This window comes from Durio zibethinus, chromosome 10, assembly GCF_047325235.1.
Source record: "Durio zibethinus cultivar Kanyao isolate XHJ-2024 chromosome 10, ASM4732523v1, whole genome shotgun sequence".
In the NCBI taxonomy this organism is placed as follows: Eukaryota; Viridiplantae; Streptophyta; class Magnoliopsida; order Malvales; family Malvaceae; genus Durio; species Durio zibethinus.
The window spans coordinates 6,629,412-6,649,209 of record NC_143171.1 but is presented as its reverse complement, the minus strand read 5'-3'; the positions used below and the strand labels follow the sequence as shown (position 1 = coordinate 6,649,209).

The 19,798-nt window shown below is 34.2% G+C and overlaps 1 protein-coding gene across 2 annotated transcripts; it reads left to right on the top strand.

Annotated features, from left to right (window-relative positions):
• The first annotated feature begins 12,168 nt into the window (after positions 1 to 12,168).
• On the top strand, positions 12,169 to 18,949 carry LOC111292178 (extra-large guanine nucleotide-binding protein 1-like). 2 transcript variants are annotated; one of them, XM_022884424.2, is made up of 8 exons: positions 12,169 to 13,390; positions 13,489 to 13,626; positions 13,742 to 13,846; positions 13,982 to 14,167; positions 16,051 to 16,231; positions 16,612 to 16,853; positions 17,668 to 17,831; positions 18,067 to 18,949. In XM_022884424.2, exons 1-8 carry the CDS (start codon positions 12,227 to 12,229, stop codon positions 18,644 to 18,646), a joined length of 2,760 nt encoding a protein of 919 aa, XP_022740159.2. In that variant the 5' UTR covers positions 12,169 to 12,226; the 3' UTR covers positions 18,647 to 18,949. The 2 variants fall into 2 exon arrangements, with proteins under 2 accessions (XP_022740159.2, XP_022740158.2); XM_022884423.2 differs by having other exon boundaries at positions 16,609 to 16,853.
• The last annotated feature ends 849 nt before the right edge of the window (positions 18,950 to 19,798 follow it).

The window sequence follows — 19,798 nt, the reverse complement described above, 5'->3', positions numbered from 1 at the left end:
CAACCTTAGAGACATATGACGGTACTTTCGACCCCTTTGATAATTTAGAATTTTATAAAACTAACATGATGATATAGGAGGAAGACGAGGCCCTAATGTGTAAAGGTTTAGCCACTACGTTAAAAGAAGTAGCTCGATCTTAGTATAACAGTCTGGAGTTAAAGTCAATCACTACATTCAATGAGCTCAGCCATTCATTCTTGTTCAGATTTGTAAGTAGCTGAAAAGCAAAAAAAATGACCCTGGGCTTGATGTCAATTCACCAAGGGCATAATGAAACTTTGAAAAGCCATGTCATGCATTTTAACGTAAAAGCTCTACAAGTTAAAGACTTGAAACAGACGATCACTGTTGTCATATTGACAAGTGGACTCAATGATAAAGAGTACCATTTAAAGCTAAAATTGTCGTTAGAATCACCCAAAACTTTGGTTGACGTCTTACTAATAGTAGAGAAATATATTAATGTTGAAGCTACAATGAAAACTAACCAAGGTGAAAGAGACTCATCTCCCCTCTTCGGTCATAAAAAGAGTAAGGATTTCTACGATCCTCCTTTAAGAAGGAAACAACATAGGGCTAGAAGCCTTAGTGAAAAAAGAAACTACATTGCATTAAATACCTTTCATGAGAAGATTTTGATGCAAATTGAAAAAAATTCTAACCTAAAATGGCCTAAGCCATTAAGACAGAATACAAGTAGAGATCCAACAAAAAAAGTGCTTTTCACAGGGACATCGACCATAATATCGAAGATTGTGTAAACCTAAAAAATGAGATTAAAGCTCTAATAAGGTGAGGTCAGTTGAAGAGATTTGTGAGATATAGAAGACAATACCAACTTAGAATAGACTACATATAAGACCATAAAACGCCCACTAGAGGTAGAGAGGGAAGAGTAGAGCAAGGAAAAAGGGATGCCAGAGGAAAAAAGCTAAATTAAAAAGAGGGCTGAGCTGACAATAGTACACCAATTGCTAGGGTGATTAACGTGATCACAAAAAGTAGCTTTACCTCGATGAAAAAAAGTTTAACTCGGACATGGTAATGGTAGTAAGCACCTCAACCAAAAAAAAAAAAAACTAGAGAGATGAGTCGATCTCATTTAGCTCAAAAGATCTAAAGGGAATCCAATACCCACATGATGATGCCATAGTGATTACAACCTTGGTGTATAACTATATGGTTAAAAGAATCTTATTTAATAATGGGAGTTCGATCGATGTCATGATTACGACTGTTTGAAAAAAATAGAGATTGTTAAAGATCAATTGAAATTGATCAACACCATATTAATGGGGTTTGGGAATGAGTAGTTACCTATAAAATGAACTATCAAGTTCTTGATCTTTTTAGGGACTGAAATGAAGACAATTACCTCGATCGTAAAATTTATAGTAATGGATGTTTTATTTGCTTATAACATGGTATTAGGTCAATCTTGTCAGTTTGTTATGTAGTTCATAGGCTCAGCTCCTTATTTGAAAGTGAAATTCTCAACACCTAGAGGGGTTGTAAAAGTTCAAGGAGACTAATCCACGGCACGATAATGTTATGTCATAATAATAAAGGGTAGGACTAAAAAGCAGATAGACAGTTCAACCGATATCGAGGTCGAAAGCAAAGAAAAACCAACACAAAGAATCGACAAGAAGCAAAGAACTACTAACAAAAGTATAAAATGTAAGATCGACTTGGAAAAAGTGCACTCTTAAGCTGCTTTAAGCTCCTAAGCTCTGAAAAACTTTGATTTTGTTTCATTTCTTGAATTTTTTGAGATAACATTGAAACAATCGAGCTCTTAAGTCGATGTGAATAATTTGATATTACTTGGACTGAGCTAACACATCGATCAAAACATAGCCTGAAATGAAGAATATACTTCACTTTTACTAATACGTTTAATAAGTTCTTCAATATACTAATCATCACGTTGGAATTTATTTTTGCAAGAAATGATCTTGACTTAATTGAACAAAAAAAGATAATTGATTAAGGACCAGACTCTGACATAAACTGACTTGAGCCAGTTAGGGACCTTATGACAATCCCATTTGGGAACAACATTCATAAAAAATACATGCAAATCGAAGCCAAGCTCCAATATAAAAATAAACTAATTTAACTTATAAAAGATAACGCCGACCTATTTGCTTGAACACTGTTTGATATACCTAAAATTGATACTGAAGTGTTGGTCCACAGATTACACACTAATCCTAAGGTAAAACCAGTTTGACAAAAAAAAAAAAACTTTTACCCTCAAAAGAAAACAGACCATTGAAAAAGAAATTGATAAATTATTATGAGCTGACTTTATCAAGGGAGTCTACTACCCTGAGTGGATAGCCAATGTGGTCACAATAAAAAAACACAACAAAAAATAAAGAATAAGTGTAGACTTTACTGACTTGAATAAAACTTGCTCGAAAGATAGCTTCTCATTCTTTAGCATAGATTAGCTAGTAGATGATAGTGCTAAGCATGGTCTTTTCAGCTTGATGGATGCTTAATCTGGCTATAATCAGATCAAAATGTTAAAAGAGGATGAGGATAAAATGAATTTTATTGTTGAGAAGGGCTTTTACTGTTACAAGGTTATGCCCTTCAGATTGAAAAATACATGGGTGACCTACCAAAGATTAATGAACAAGATATTTAAAGATTAGATCGGCCATAATATATAGGTATATGTAGACGACATGATAGTCAAGAGCAAGAGTTTGATCGAGAATCTGAAGAACCTCAAAGAAACCTTAAACACTTTGAGAAAGTATAATATGATACTTAACCCGAGTAAATACATTTTTGGGGTTACATCAAGAAGGGTGACCTGATACTTATAAAAGTTGAAGCTTCAGGGATAAATGACTGAGGTAGCAAATTGGCCATAACGTGGGAATGACCATATATTGTTAAGAAGGTCATACATGATACAACCTATAAATTACAGGATCTAAATTGTGATGTTATCCTAAGGATGTGAAACGTAGACAATCTAAAAGTTTATTATCAATAGCTTAGTATAAATCAAGCTTACACTTAGATTTTTTTGTGAATGGCATTGCCATCCCACGCATGTGAAATGCAAATCAAGTATATTACCAATAGATCGACTCAAACTGACCTTATACTTGTATTATTTTATGCGCGAACACATGAATTAAATTATCTTTGGTATGCTTGAGTTTATGTGATTTGAGAAAATTTGACCTAGAACTTGTAATTATGATCATCCGATCTAAGCAATTATGTAAGTCTTTATTCTAATTATTCATCCTTAAATATGATTAACCTTATCAAACTTGTGCAAATAAGAAAGAAATGATAGTAAATTTGAGTTGAAACTTAAGAAAAAAAAATTTATTTCATTTTAACAAAATACATCGGTTAAAGTATGGAAGGTCATTACAAAAAGCTAACCTCAAAGTCAAAAATTTACAAAGTCAAAAATAAAAAATTACATAATTAATTCGTTAGCAGTACCAATAGTGAGGGGATCACTCTTATTAGTAGGAGCATGAGGGATGACCTTTCTTTTGACGACTTCCATATCTTCCTCTTTGGTCTCTAATGTGGCCTCTAGCTCATCATCCAATACCTCATCTTTATCCTTATCTTTTTCTTTCTCATCCTCTTTTTGCTGATTTAGATAAGGTCTCGATCTAATATTTTTGATGTTAATATCAGAGATGTTAAGGTTGATAGAGGAGAATTTGAATTATACCTCATCCTTGGCTAGCTGGAAGGTACCAAGCATATTTTTTTTGGAAAATTTTACCTTTACTTAGAGACATTCATCGGAGTCCTTGTACTCTTCTATAGCTTTCACCTTCATCTTTTTTGTTCTTGTACCAGGCATCATTAAGCTTCAGCTTTGTATGTTCCTTCATAGATTCTGTTGAGGCCTTGTTAACCGAGATGGAGTTCAACTTTGCTGTTAATTCATCCAACCAATTCCTCAGCTCAACCTCTTTCCTGTAGGGCACGTTGAAGCTCAACCTGACATTGCCAAATGCTTTTGAGCTCTTATTGTGCTCCTTGGCATGGGCAACCATATCTTTCTCAACCTTTAACATATGTCTTATGGCAAGATAAGCATGATGGAAGGCCTAATTGCTATTCTCTACAGGCTGAAGTGAGAACTTTTTTTGGACTGCACAAAAAAACCTTAAACTTAAAAAATAATAATAACAATAATAAAAAATTAAGTTGAGGTCAAGAAATACTCACAAAGAAGAGGAACTATGACCTTACAGAACCTTCTTGCTACATCAAGGTTGGAAATAGGGTCATTCATTGGAGCATACTCTAACCCTATAGATATTCTTTTCGCGCTAGGTGTAGACATCCCATTTTGTCTAAAAATTTTTTTATAATTGAAAACAAGCTTCAATCATAAATTGGACCCAATTAAAAAAATTTATTTTTAACTTAATTTTTTTTATTTAATTTTAAATTTGTCTTAAAAAAAAAGTAAAAAAAAAAAGAAAAAATTTTAATGAAATCTAGTGAAAATGATACTAAAAGATATTTAGGATTTAATTCTCGAATCAATTCACAATAATATGATGTTGAGAGATTTTTGGAATTTAGTTCCAGAATCAATTCATATTAAAATTAAATCAAATAAAATCATAGATTTAAGGAGAATATATTTAGCATGAATTTCTTTAGAAGTTTGTTATCAAAATAGGGAAAAAAAAGAAAAAAAGGCCAAAATTGGTAAACCTAGAATAACCAATCAGTAAACCTTGAGTCAGTAGCAATAATTAGAAAGAAAGTAATTCGACAGCTATGCATTCAAGAGCAATTCAAAGCAAATTCAACAAATCTAAACATGCAAAATCTATAAGCGTAATTCTAGCAAACCCATACCTAGAATCCAAAGAACAAGAATCACAGAAAAAATCAAGCATGAACATAAGCAATCATCCAAACAAAGAAAAAAATTCAATTGTAAAAATAAACACCATTCTTTTGGCAAAAAAATTTTGGGTTTAGTTTGCTTTTTGGGTTATTTTCTCAGCTTTATATTTTTAGAGAAAGAAAGAGTTTTGTTCTAGTGCTGGTGGTCATTAATAGTGGTTGGAATTAGTTTCAGTCTTAAGGTTAGTTTTGGAGGTTTAGGGAAAGAAAAGAACGATGCTACTAATTTGAAGAAGATGTTGATGGTTGGCAGGCATTCTGGCAGCAAATGGTTGCGACTTTGATAGATTTAGGCAAAAAAAACTAGTTTAAAAAATGTAAAGGGGGAGCTCAAGGGTTATTTGGGGATTCATGATAACCAATGTACAACGGCAGGTGGGGGTTGGGTGACAAAAGCAACGATAGATTCATTGAATTCTAAGAAGGATAATTTGTATCTAGATTCTTTTAATTATGATGATTTTACTGTAAAAATTTTGAAAGAATGAGGAGAAAGCTTATGCCTAGAGAGAGAAACTGAAAGTGAAAGTGAATGGAGAGTTTTTATTTTTGTCCTTAAAGTCAAAAGGAAACCGGCACTATTTAAGATAAAGAAATGAATTTTTGATGACCCGTGCTTCAACCCAAGTAGGTCTGATCTGATCGCAGGTATTTTCCTTCAATTTTTCACTCTATTTTTTGTTTTAATTTATTTTATTTTATTTTATTTTGTTTATTTTTATTTACTCTTATTATTTCTTATTTTAAATTGAAAAAAATACATTACTTATTATTATGATTTTTTTGTGAATTTTATTTTACTTATTTATAAAAAAATAATAAAAAAATATTTCTAAAATCGATTCACGAATCCTACCAAATTATTAGAGAATTTTTTATGAATTAAAATTTTATGGATTTTACCAAACTATTGAAGAATTTTATAAATTGATTGTATAAAAAATTATTATTGAAATATTTTGTATTTTTATCTTACAAACTATTTGAGGATTTGTATAATAAATCTTACCAAATTATTGGAAGATTTAATACATTTTCTAAATAAACTTATAATAAAATCTAATCAAATTATTGGAAGATCTGCATCAAAGTAAATATTATCAAACTATTAAAAGATTTTACTGATTATTTTTTAACTAAAATTTAAATGAATCTGTCGATGGAACCCCTTCAGGGTGGGATACTAGTCTTCATAAATACTCATGAAATGAGAGAATTATCTTAAATTGTTACCAAATTATTAGAGTAATTTTAGAATCAATTTTTAATATTTAATATTTTGGTAAATCATAAATATGGTTAAGGCTTGGATGATTTGAAATCAAATCGGTACCATCATTTGAATGGGTGATGTGAGGGTATTATAATCTTTTTTACATATAACTGTACTCTCGAATTTGAAATTTGGTTTTGTAGACTAAATTATATTATTTAAAGATACTTAAGTCAATATTAAAACTCATTTTTTAAATAAGACAGATTCAATCAGGTGGTTAATCACACATAAACAAAAAAGATTGGTAACGACTCCTTTAAATCATATCTAGCGGTAAATCCATGGATCTATATGTTATGACACTAGGCCTTAGCACCCTAGCTTAAGAGTTCTCAAGAGCAGTAGAGAATGTCTTCACTTATGGTCTTTTGGCTGAAGGGGTGGTGTCGATGCTGATGTAGAATACAGGTCCCGACCTATCCTAGCTTTCAACTTTCAAACTAGAAGAAAGCGGGGCATAAAGGTGTTGATCACCTTGTTTCTCTTACAAGATGGGGCCTTGAGCTTAATTTTTTTTTACCCCTTTTGGGCCGCGGGGCTTGTTATAGCGAGACGTTGAAGTTCTTGCCATTAGCCACCTCTGCAAAATTGAGTTAACAGTTAGATGAAAAATTAACTTAAAACAAAATCCTACAAGGTTACCTTAAACCTGCCTAACATCTTGTTTATTACTTTCGGGGGAGGTCAGCCCGTGAGCATTGATAATGAGCTTCCCCCTACGTGGAAAATTTAAAATCTTATCCCAATCTGATAAATCAAGGATAGAGAGGGCCATCAATATGTCCACAAAAGGACCAGGTGTACTGCTTATTTTCTAGGCCTCAACTTTGAGCTCCTCATCTTTATTGCCTTTTACTTTTCAAGGCATAGGAAGAGTAACTTTCAATTCTTTATTGAGCTCGAACAATTGGCGATAAGTTTTTTATTTGGTCGAGCTGCAATATAAAACCACCTGCTGTCACTGAAATGTTTTCTAAGATAGAAGAACTCTCCAAATAAAGAGAGAGAATGAAGAATATTTAGTTGTCGACAAAGAATAATAAAAGCAACTATGTATCGAATAAAATTTAGGATGAGCTGAATGATGGTCAAATTATAAAAATTAAAAATTAAAATAAATAAAAGATGAAATGGAAACCTTAGACTGGCCACGAACGAATCCTAATATATGTAGAGCTGATGTGGCTCTAGTTTATCATTGACCCAATCTGAACAGTTCGACATTATTATGTTGAAGCCTATCTAAAAATAAGGAAAATGGTATCCAGAACATGATTGTGATGTGTTGAGCACGTGTTAGGACAGTTTTTTGGATTTGCCCTACCTTTTAGCTCGCTCATCACATCCTTGGAGATTATGCTGAGGTCACATAGAGTATATACAAGGGCCTCAGTGAGTTGTCATGGACCCCAAGACTCTCTCCCTCGTCATCACTTTTTCCAATCGAGGTGCACCATTTCTCTTATTCCTCTTTGGAACCTCTCTTGTTAAAAGAACCTAACTCTTAGGTGGCACACGGATCCGAGGAAAAGCAATAAATGAAAATAGCTCGATCTTAGAGAAAGAAAGATCAGGTGAAGACCTCTAAGAAGAAGATGAGATGTCTAAAAAAATTGATAAAAAGAAGAGAGTAAAAATGGTAAGAAATGGAGAAGATCAAACCTTAAAAAAAAAAATAATCAAAGAGAAAAGAAGGTCGGTCATAGAAAATGGATTGACCTAAGAGACAAAAAAAGTAAGTGGATATTGAAGTTCGAAGTCGATCTAAGCACACAGTTCTTTTGTACTTAAAACTCACTTTTTTTTTGCCCGAGCATTCTCTTCATTGTGCCACTACCCTTCCTCAGACATCGAGTTTAACTAATAAGTCGTCTTTGCATAGTTACGACCCCCAATAATAGCGAGATCAAGTTGTCATCCTGCTGCCCTTGCTGACCTTCCCTTGCCTTTACCTTATAACTTTCAGCCTCTCCAAAACTCGTATTAGAAGGCATGGTTAGAAATATGTATCGAAGTGGTTGAAAAAAAACTTTGAAGGCTAGAAAGCTATTGAGATAAAAAATTTTAGGTTGGATTGAGAGCAAAGAAAGCTAAAGGTGGAAATTTGAAACCTTACCAGCCTTTTATATAGATGCACTGCAGACCAGATGGATGACACATTCTGTGTCATATGTCAGAGTACAGGTAGGAAGACATCTTTTTTTCTTTTTGCTTTAAATTTTTTTGCTCAAATCACCTCTTTCTTCATTTAATGTTGTCAAATTGACCTAACTGTCAGGTTGAGCCATCTAAACTAGACAACCATCAGGGGTAAATCGAGAGCTCGGTTCACTTTCGTTGTTCAAAATAGAGGCTTAAATTCAAATTTTTGAAAGAAAATACAAGTTTTACCATGACCAGATGAACTCCAAGACTAATCTTGAATTACCCTAAACAATTATCACCTCGATAACCTTTAAATTGATTATGCACTCAATCCAAAACACACGTATGAGATCAGATAATCGCCAGGTCAGACCATGGCTCAAAGCTAGTCATTGTCCAAAATTGATCTCCCCCTACAACGTTGGCCTTCGACGAACCATACAGCCAATCTATCCCACGTTGGAGACATCGATAATAAATTTGATAATCTGATACTCATACAACCTGATAAGAGGACAGAATGTTAGAGGCATTTGATGGTCAAAAGGGTATAGTGGTTTTTTTTTCTCTCAAAGCCTTCAGTAGACAATCAGGGGTATTTGTGTCATTTGTATCGACTTGACATATCAAGTCAGCTTGACATGGTCAATGCTACTTCAACTTGGTCCTGTCCTAATTGTCCCCTTATAATTCCCCTTAGCTTACTTATAAATATGAAAACTCAGGCACCATGAAACCAAGTTTATCCTACCTACTTCTTTCTCTCTCTTTTTTACTTTGTTTCTAACTTGATTTCTACTGATTTACATGTCGAAATGCAAATGCAAAAAACACTCTATGCTTTTACCTCTAATCATCCTTTTCTTTTGTATTTACAGGAATATTCTCAAGTCGAAGCTTGGTACCAACACTAATGAAATAATTTATGCCCCATTTGCAGATAAAAATGAACATTAATGAAATGCAGGTTATGTCTTTCTTATTGGTTTGAACTTTGAAGTTGACATATGATTAAGAAAAGATCTGAACATTTCCTTGAAGAAGATTTAAACCAAGCAATTTGACTTAAAAATCCTAGTTTCCAATGGTGCAGATAAAGTACTAGTAAGAATTAAGCAAAAGAAAGGATTTGAACATTTTTTGAGAAGATTTAAACCAAGCATTTTGACTTGAGATTAATTTGAGAACCTATTGGAGGGCTCCCATTGCATTGGAGGGTGTGTTTAATGGCTGGACCTTCACTCTCCAATGCGGTGGGAGCCCTCCAATCAAGATTTTCAAATGCACCCTTAAAATTTTAATTTCCAATGGTGCAAATAAAGTAATAGTAAGATTAAGCAAAAGAACGCAGAAAATTAGATCTACTGCAGAAAGTGAAGTAGACTTCTTAGTTTATGATTAAGTTTGGAGCCGAGACCAGCATGGCCGGTATCTTTGGCAGAACTGATCCGCTCTACAACTGTACTTTCTTGGTATTAAAACGTGAGATTTATGAAAAAACAACTTTAATCAATTTTGTATGCCGACAATTTGTGAAAATCTGGAGTTCTAACTCCTTTTACAGGTAAGCTAGTCTTGACATGAATAATCTGAAGTAAATGTTTCTAGTTTTTTTGGTTTGGCCTTACTGTTTTTGCTTGTTTCAGCCTTTGGTAATATTCCTTCCTGGACCATGTTCATGATTCCTGAACATGTTTTTCTTTTTTTTTTTTTTTTGGCTTTTGTTTAACAATATAGCAATCAAAACAAATAATAATCATGTGAAGTTTCTTTCACAAGGCCTAAATATTAGGCAGTAAAGCAACGTGAAGACAGGAGTTTGGTATTGATGGATCATTTGTTTCCATGTGTTTGTTGACAATCTCCTGTCAAAACCATTAATTCAATTTCAGTAGCTGACTAATCTTTTTTCTTTTTTTGATAAGAGCAGCTGACTAATCTTTAATGGCAAGGTTTTAGAGGAAACTAGCTAGTAGTTTGGTTTTAGGATGAAGTAGATGGAAAATATTGCTATAAAAAAGACAAGCTGATTAAAGATAATTACACCCAAGACATTAGTCGCCTTCAAATTGTCATAATCATGGCCTTAAATGATAGACTTTCAGCTTTGTCACAGTGAAAAGTTTGCTTATTGCTAGATTCAGATTGAGTATTTAATAAAGGTACGTTTGGTTGGATACTTGGAATGCTAGAATTTCCATTTCCTGTGACTATCAATTATCAATAACTACCGGCGTCTAATTTGACCACCAAATATAACGTGAAAAATCTTGATTCAATTTGAAAACTTAAAGTTTAACATAAATTTTTTTATTTTTGAATTTTAAATTTAATTCAATTTAAATTGGAATCACATTGATATCTGATAGCAATAATTATATTCAAACCTTTGAACAAAATATATTTGTCCTGTTTTAAAATTTTATTTAATCATGCAATATATGGCAAATATGATCAAAATCGAACCCAAATGTAATCCCAATTAAAAATGCCCCCAAAACGAACTTATCCCCATCTAATTACCACCGTTAGGTCATCAACCCAAAAAACCGGTACGGGCTACCAAGGCCGGGCCTTTCATGACACGGATGAGGAGAGTACATGCATTCCAGGGATTCGGTTGCGGAGGATCGAATCTTTTTATCCTAAGCCCCAATCATGGGGCCTATTGTTCCTGTGTGCGTAATCTCAACCAGTTAAGGAGCAGCAGGAGGGCAATACAGATTTATTGTTCACTTTATGATCACTTTGTTTTTCTTGGGGTTAAAGTTGGTGGATTATGTCTTTAAAAGAAAGTTTAATTTAGGTTTTGCAAATTCCATGGAATTATGGAAATGTAATAATTCAGTTGTAAGTTTAATGAAATTGATTTAATTTTTATAAGGATTTAAAATTTGAATTCATATTTGTTACCGTAAATTTATGATTATATGATTTAAATTAAATTAAATTTAAAATTTATTAATATTAAATTTTTAATAACTCATATACTTATAATTGGCTTCCAAAGCTATCATTTACACTCAAATGGGTAATGATTTGATGATATCAAATCTATTTTATAATGTAAACTATTTCAAAACTCAAAAATTAAAAGGATTTAAATCAATGTTTTTTTCTACTATTTTAAAAATGTAAAGTTCTTTACTTTTTTCTTCTCAAATTGTCAAAAACACCATTAATCTTAAAATATATTACCAAAAACCAGTTAACAGAATCAGATGAACTCTCTATCAACCCATCAACCACTTATTGGGAGAAAAAAAAAAAAACCACTTATTTGTTTTTAAAATAATTCCTTGATTTTGATTCCTTTCAAATTGCATACTCCAACAAAAGGCAGAAACCTCTAATCCAAACAACCAGTAAAAAACCTCATCTCTTAAAAACTCACACAACCAAAATTCAGAAAGTGAAACTCCAAAAAGAACTTCAAATTCAATGTCGTAAACCAAACATATTGAAAACGAAAGTACTCAAATAAAAAAGAAAAATCCTCGGCCAAATCCAAATTCCCCCATAGCTGCTCCTCACTCTTTACACTTTCTTTTTTCTTTCACAGCTCCCATTCCAAAACTCCACCACTCAAATTTCACTAGCTAAGGCCTAAGCTAGCCACCCTTACCTAAAAAGACAAAAGTTCTTCCCCAGCTCATACCCCACATGCCCACTTTACAAAACAATCTAGATTCCAATTCTAAGCCAATCCCAGTGACTCCATTTTTTTCTTCCTCATTCATTTTCTGTCATTTTCCCACCCTCTACACCCCCAATATTCTTTGTTTTTTATTTTTCTTTTAACCTTCTACTTTCATTTCATTCTTCTCCATATTCAACAATTCTTCTCCCATTTCTCTAACCCGAGAAGACCCAGAAATGCCACCGGAAGAAGGTACAACTTTTCCAAGCTTAGAAAATGAAGAAGAACGAGAATATTCTTTTGCAGTGGAATATACCGGCCCTCCGGTACCCTACGAGCTTCCACGAGCAGTTCCAATCAACGTCGAGAAAATCCCATTAGCCGCCGTTGCTTCAAAGGTACCACTTTCCAATACTGAACTTCATATACCAGTTGTAACTCCAATTTTAGCACCAGATCGTAACAGATTCTCTAAAGAACTTCTTCTTCAACCAACTGTTTCACCGACTTCGGTTATTGCTTTTGAAGAAAGGGTTTCTGAAAATACTAACAACTGTTTGTTATCTGGAGAGTTAAGTAGTTACGAGTCTGGGGAGTTAGCTGAATTGATTAACAATAATGATATTTCTTCGCGGCGGTTAGGGGCTTGTTCTGTTAGTAATGAACATTCGAGTATGCTTGATTATTGTGATAGCTTTGATAAATCCAGGGAAAGTTCATCGCGAGCAGGGGTTTCGAATGATGATGATTTGAATCAAGCTGATTGGGGTTCTAATGAGTCTGTTTTGAGTTTAGATTACCCGTCTTCGCGGGTTTCTTCTCTTAAGACTGGGGATTGTAATAATGATTCAAGTGCTGAAGTTAGGAGACCTCAGGTTGTTACTTTTCGAGATATTGAATCGGATAATGGACTCGATGAGGAATTTAGTCAAGATGATGTGCAACATCAGGTTGTTACAGTTAAAAGAGAGCCACAAACGAAAGGGAAGAAAGGGTCATGCTATCGATGTTTTAAAGGGAATAGGTTCACAGAGAAGGAGGTTTGTATCGTTTGTGATGCCAAGTATTGTAGTAATTGCGTGCTTAGAGCTATGGGGTCTATGCCTGAAGGAAGGAAATGTGTTACTTGTATTGGATTTCCGATTGATGAGTCCAAACGTGGGAGTTTGGGAAAGTGTTCACGAATGCTTAAACGGCTGCTTAGTGATTTGGAGGTAAGACAGATAATGAAGGCTGAAAAGTTGTGTGAAGCAAATCAGCTGCCCCCTGAGTATATTTGTGTGAATGGACAACCTCTTTGTCATGAGGAGTTGGCTATATTGCAGAGTTGCCCTAACCCACCAAAGAAGCTAAAACCAGGAAGCTATTGGTATGATAAAGTATCCGGTCTTTGGGGAAAGGTGAATATTGAATCTCTGAATGAATTTGTTGTATGGTTTCTTTGCTGGAATTTATTTGCATCATTTGTGGAAACTGATGATTGTGCTACAATTGACAGGAGGGACAGAAACCTTCCAAGATAATTAGTCCCCATCTAAATGTTGGTGGTTCTATCAGGCCAGATGCTAGCAATGGAAGCACACAAGTTTGCATAAATGGTCGAGAAATCACAAAAGTAGAACTTAGGATGTTGCAGGTAGAAATTTCTAAACATGTAAAGTTATTAAGATGGTCATTATTGTGGTAGGATTTTTTTTTTTATTCAAACATTGTGCTAGGATTATCAATGACCATTTTGGTGAACGTTGCAGTTGGCAGGGGTTCAAGTTGCGGGCAACCCACACTTTTGGGTGAATGAAGATGGGTCATACCAAGAAGAGGGACAAAAAAATACAAAAGGATATATATGGGGAAAGGTATATACTATACACATATTTCAGTGTGCTCTCTGCCTTTATATGTTTATTATTATTATTATTTTTGAATTGATTTTTTGGGTGGATGAAGATAGTTCTAATTAAGCATTCATTTATTGTTCAAATTAAATTTAGGCTGGAACAAAGCTTGTCTGTGCTGTCTTGTCACTGCCTGTTCCTTCTAAATATTCAAATCCTTGCATGGAGCCGCTGAGTAGCATGACCAGCAGATCTGTTCCTGACTATCTTGAGCAGCGCACATTACAGAAAATTCTTTTGGTTGGATCTACTGGATCTGGGTCAAGTACCATATTTAAGCAGGTAAATGTTTATGGGGAATCATATCTTCACATTCATTCCTCTGCAGTTCTACTTATGTGCCTATAGATTTTCTTTGCTGAAAGCTGCCTATGTAAAGATCTCATATTGTTCACTGAAATATATCCAAATTCAGTTTAAAGGAGATATTTAAGTGCATCAATGGAATTTATTCACATGTCAGCAACAAGATTGCCTTACTCTTGGGGATATCTCTAATGGCTTTGTAGAATATATATATTTAGATAGTTGTTAGTCCAGGGATTCAAACAGTGGTGGAGTATCTATGTAGCGGCCGCTATTTTGTGGTAACATCACCATCCGCCATCGCTATAAATGAAAAACTAGTGGTTACGAAAAACGGCAAATCAGTGAATAGTGGCAATAGCATCTGCTATCAGCCACTATTCTGTTTTTATTCAAACATTCTATGTAAAAAGCAAACAAAAAAAAAAATCATTCAGTTAAATTCTTCAAATAGAAAAATAATCCTAGGCTGGCAAAGACTTGGATCCACAAATTCATCACCATAAAACATCAAGCACAAGTGATTCAGCACTTAAATTACTTTTTTTGTTGAAAATTTTGGAAGTTTGCCATGATTTTCTGTTGAATGGAACTGGACACTTGATTAGTGACTGGTGAGAGTCGTTTCTGGTAAGATGGAGACTCCTGAGAGAGAAATGGTGAGAGGCAAATAAAGGGATTATGGGTGGGAATTGGGATTATGGGTGAATAGGACTGTAGGTGGGAATTGGGATGAGCTGATGAGAGGTAGGGATCTAGGGAATGAGCTGATAAGGCCATGGGGGAGATTGGGAATGGGTTGGGGATTGGGGGAAAGTTAGGGGAAATGAAGGGAGAAGGGTGAATGGTGAATTTTTTATTTTTATTTTTGGCTAATAGGGATTTTTTATTTTGAGGAAAATTTATTAATTTATGATTTTGTATTTGAATTTTAGTAAGGTTTTTTTGTATTTGTATTTTTGTTAATTTTTTAGTATTAGATTAGTTCTTATTATTTTTTGTGTGATTAAATAATAATTGAAAATGTCATTCATTATAGAATAAGTTAAAAATAATTTATGATAAAAATATTAAATCAATTAAAATGCCAAAAAAAATTACTTAATAAATTGAGCATTTTAAAATCTATTAAAATTACAGTTTTTAAGTTTGTAATATTATTATATATGAATACTTGACATTTAACATTTTCAATTTTATTAATATATATTGCTTTCTTTGAAGTTACTATTAAATTAGAATTTTTCTTAAGTGAAGATTTGCTACTAATTCAATTATGAATACTTTGTATAATCTCAAAAAAATTACGAATAATTTTTTCTAAGCAAATAAAAGATCATAAACTACTTTAAAAATTATAAAATAAGAGTAATTATAATTATAATTGCTACATTTTGTATCTAGATTAGTAAAATTAAAAAAAAATTCACGATCATGATGATCGTAATAACTGTGATAGTCACCGTTATGTCCACAATCGAGATAAATGTAATGCGACCGCTATTTAAATCTCTAATTGGTACACCTAGTTTTGCAAAGATAAAAGTGCGAATATTGCGTTACAAGATTTATGATTCTCCAGTTCTTGACAAAGGGAAATTTATATTCCTGATTGTAAGCATTGGAAATTATCCCTGAATTTTAATGAACCTTTGAATTCAATGTTTCTATTTGCCATTTTACCCGCATTCAACTCATTATTGCTTCCTAAATTGTCTTCATTTTAGTATGTACCTGTGCAGTTGGTGATTTATGTTTATTGTGATAATGTAAGATGACTGCTTAAAGATGGAATGTATAATGGAAACAAAATTAATTAATTAGTTAATTGATCTTTTAAATGAAATGGTTTGTTTCAGGCAAAGATTCTTTATAAAGATGTACCATTTTCGGCGGGTGAGCGTGAAAATATAAAGTTGAGTATCCAAACCAACATGTATGGTTATCTTGGCATTCTTCTTGAGGGCCGTGAACGTTTTGAGGAAGAGAGTTTGGCTGAAATGAGGAAGAGGAATTGTTCCAAGGAAACTGACCCTGAAGGTGATGCTGCATGTTGACGTACACATATCAATGGATTTGCTGATACATATGTGCATGCTTCTACCCTCATCCAATCCTTTTTCTCTTTTGGCTAAATTGGTTGTACTTTGAAAGGAACAATCTTATTACAGCTAGAAATTAGTACACATATCTCTTACTGAACGTTCAAACATGACAGTGTTTATGCTATTCATAGGCAGCTTCTTTGTCAACTAATATTTTTATGTGGATATCATCAATGATTTAAGTCTTTAATCTTTTTCACCGTTCTAAATTTTAGGGGCATTTTAGTATCTCATAACCAGCATGATCAAATTGATTTGACTAATAGCATCTGTATTGGAAGCGTCTGATTTTTTTTTTTTCTTATTTCTTAGCAGGGAGTAGTGATGATAGTGATAACAAAACTATCTATTACATTGGCCCAAGGCTCAAAGCATTCTCTGACTGGCTTCTGAAGACTATGGTGTCAGGCAATTTGGATGCCATTTTTCCAGCTGCTACTCGTGAATATGCACCATTAGTTGAGGAGTTGTGGAAGGATGCAGCCATTCGGGCAACTTACAACAGGAGAAGTGAATTGGAAATGCTACCTAGTGTTGCTAGTTATTACTTGGAGCGGGTAAGATTATGCTTGATACTTCTGTGCTTGTTTAAATTTGTTGAAACTTCTCATAATTTACTTTCATATAACTAGTTTTATGTATCTGGAGTTTGCTTGAATATATAACTAGTTTTAAGAATAATACTCCTCTCCAACTTGATGTCTGTAGCGAAATTACACCAGGATGTTAAATTGGACATTCAATAAATTGCTTTTATAAAGAACTGTACCTTCAGAATGTGGTTAGAGAAAAACATTAAAGGAAAACTTGCTAATTTGTCTGCGTTTCATTGTGGAGCATATAGACCGTGAGGTTTTGTTTGCAAGAGGAACAGATAAAAAGAGGGAGACTGTTTGGTTTTATGGATATGGTGTTGTTAGTGTGGTACTAAGTGCGGGGTTTGTGCAATACTAGGTTTAATACTTGAAGAAAATAAAAATCTCTTTGCAATGGAGAATGTTATCAGTTTAACACACTGTTTTGTATGCTGCTTAAGCATTTAGCTTCACCACTTAGGTGGATAATAGCACATTCTTTACTTTTGAGGTTCTTATGTCCTCAATAAGCAGAGCCAGGAGTTCCTTAATTATGGCCCACTTAGCAATACAGTTGCCTTCTATATAGGCTAATGCACAAGGTTAGCTGACCTCTTAAGGAGACCCATCATTCTTAACACTGATCTGTCAAGCAATCTCAACCAGCAGTCATACCTGCACTTGTTTATGGCACTACGATTCTAATTTGAGCTTTTGTGCTGGGATAGTCGCAATGAGCAGTGCTTATTTTTTATTTTCCAATACTTTGCTTTTTTTTTTTTTTGGTACTCTCCAGGTTGTTGAGATATTGAGAATGGACTATGAACCCTCAGATGTGGATATCCTATATGCTGAGGGTGTTACTTCATCAAATGGGCTTGCCTGTGTGGACTTTTCATTTCCCCATTCTTCATCTGATGAAAGCATTGACACTGGTGATCAGCATGACTCATTGCTCAGGTGGGTGCCAATATTGAGTGCACATTTTAGTCGCGTGTTTTCCAAATGAAGTCATCTGCATTTTGTGAGGATGTAGTTCTTATTGATTACTACCAAGCAGTTGGTACTAAAATCACTTGTTAAATGTACTCTGGTGATCTAAATTACCTATTGAACTGAAGAAAACCCATTTGGCTATATCTTATATTCTCATGTGGAATGTGTTGTATCCTTACAGTTTCCGATTTGTTCTCAGGTACCAACTAATTAGAGTGCAAGCAAGAGGCCTTGGAGAAAACTGCAAGTGGCTAGAGATGTTCGAAGATGTTGGAATGGTCATCTTCTGTGTTGCCTTGAGTGACTATGACCAGTTCTCTGCTGATGGGACTAATAAGATGCTATTAAGCAAGAAATTCTTTGAAAGCATCGTTACACATCCAACATTTGATCAGATGGACTTCCTTTTAATACTAAACAAATTTGATCTGTTTGAGGAAAAGATAGAACGGGTACCACTGAGTCGGTGTGAATGGTTTGATGATTTTCATCCCATGATCAGTCGTCATCGTACAAATACAAATAGCAACAGCATTAATAATAATCCTACGCTGGGACAGCTGGCATTCCATTATATCGCAGTCAAGTTCAAGAGGCTTTATTCTTTGTTCACTGGGCGGAAGTTGTATGTTTCCCACGTGAAAGGATTGGAATCCAGTAGCGTCGATGCAGCTCTTAAATATGCAAGGGAGATTCTAAAATGGGATGAAGAGAGAGCCAACTTGAGCTTAAGTGAGCACTCATTTTATAGCACGGAAGCAAGTTCCTTCTCTCATTGATGTCTAATTTCTAGGGCAGAAAGGCCTCTGCTAATTCATCCATGCCAATGTACATACTATGCCCATGTAAATTGACAAGAGAAGACGGTGCTTATGTGCCTTGCAGCTGTAAGATTACTCATTCAAGGTCGTTTTAGGGCAGTGCATCGACTATCATGCTATGGTTCTTTACTTAGGTACTAGCGTACAAGTTATAATGTCCATAGATGTGTTTTTTGAACAATGCTCTATGTAGCTGCCGCTTTGTACACAATTCATTGCATTCATTTGTAAGATATGATGAAAATGTATGATTTAGTGATAGCCAGAATGCAGATCACATACTCGGCTCCTCAAGTATATTAAAGTTGTGAAGAAAATCTCCTGGGACGGTGATAACAATTGACGACAATGAATATGGGTGGTTAATATTTCGCATTTTGCTTTATTTTCAGGATGAGCTTATGGGTTCCAGGTTTTCTTGCCAGTCATCTGTAGTTTGGAAACTATCTGCTTTGAAACCGCTAACAGTATTGTATTATGGAAAGCCCTTATCATCCATGGGCCATTCGATTTTGAACTGTTAATCTGGCAAAGACAGCAGTTTGCAATCATATGTAGTCAACAAGTCACAGCTTGTGGTGCAATGCTGCATTTTTTCCAGGAATGGGACTGCTTTGTTTTTTCGACTGATAAAAAGTAAACGCAACTCAACAGGGCAAACAAGGGTGAAGAATATGCTAAGCCGGCACCGCAGGAGAGGGCCCATTAGAAGACTAAGAGCTTAGACCGCGGACGGTATAGCAAAATAGACCTTGCAAGTCTAGCTACTTTTTAAAAATTCTGTTTCCGGCGACTTGCCAGAGCTGTATTTTTCTTGGAATATAGAAATGTATGACTTTTGGGAATTGGTTGATTTTTAAATGCTATAGCATGATATCACTTGGTGCTTGAAAGGATTTGCTTGCGTATGATCTATAAAAGGGAATCATCAAATTAAAGTAAGAAAAATGAATCCATAAAAGAAAAGAAAGAGATCTGAAGCTATCCATCTGTTTCTGGATAAGATTCTCAATTTTCCAAATTAAATTAGTCATATTTTTAAACCCTTTTGTTTGGGCGCAGGTCAGTGAATACGGCACTCTTGGTCAAGAATGCAGATTCTATTGTGCT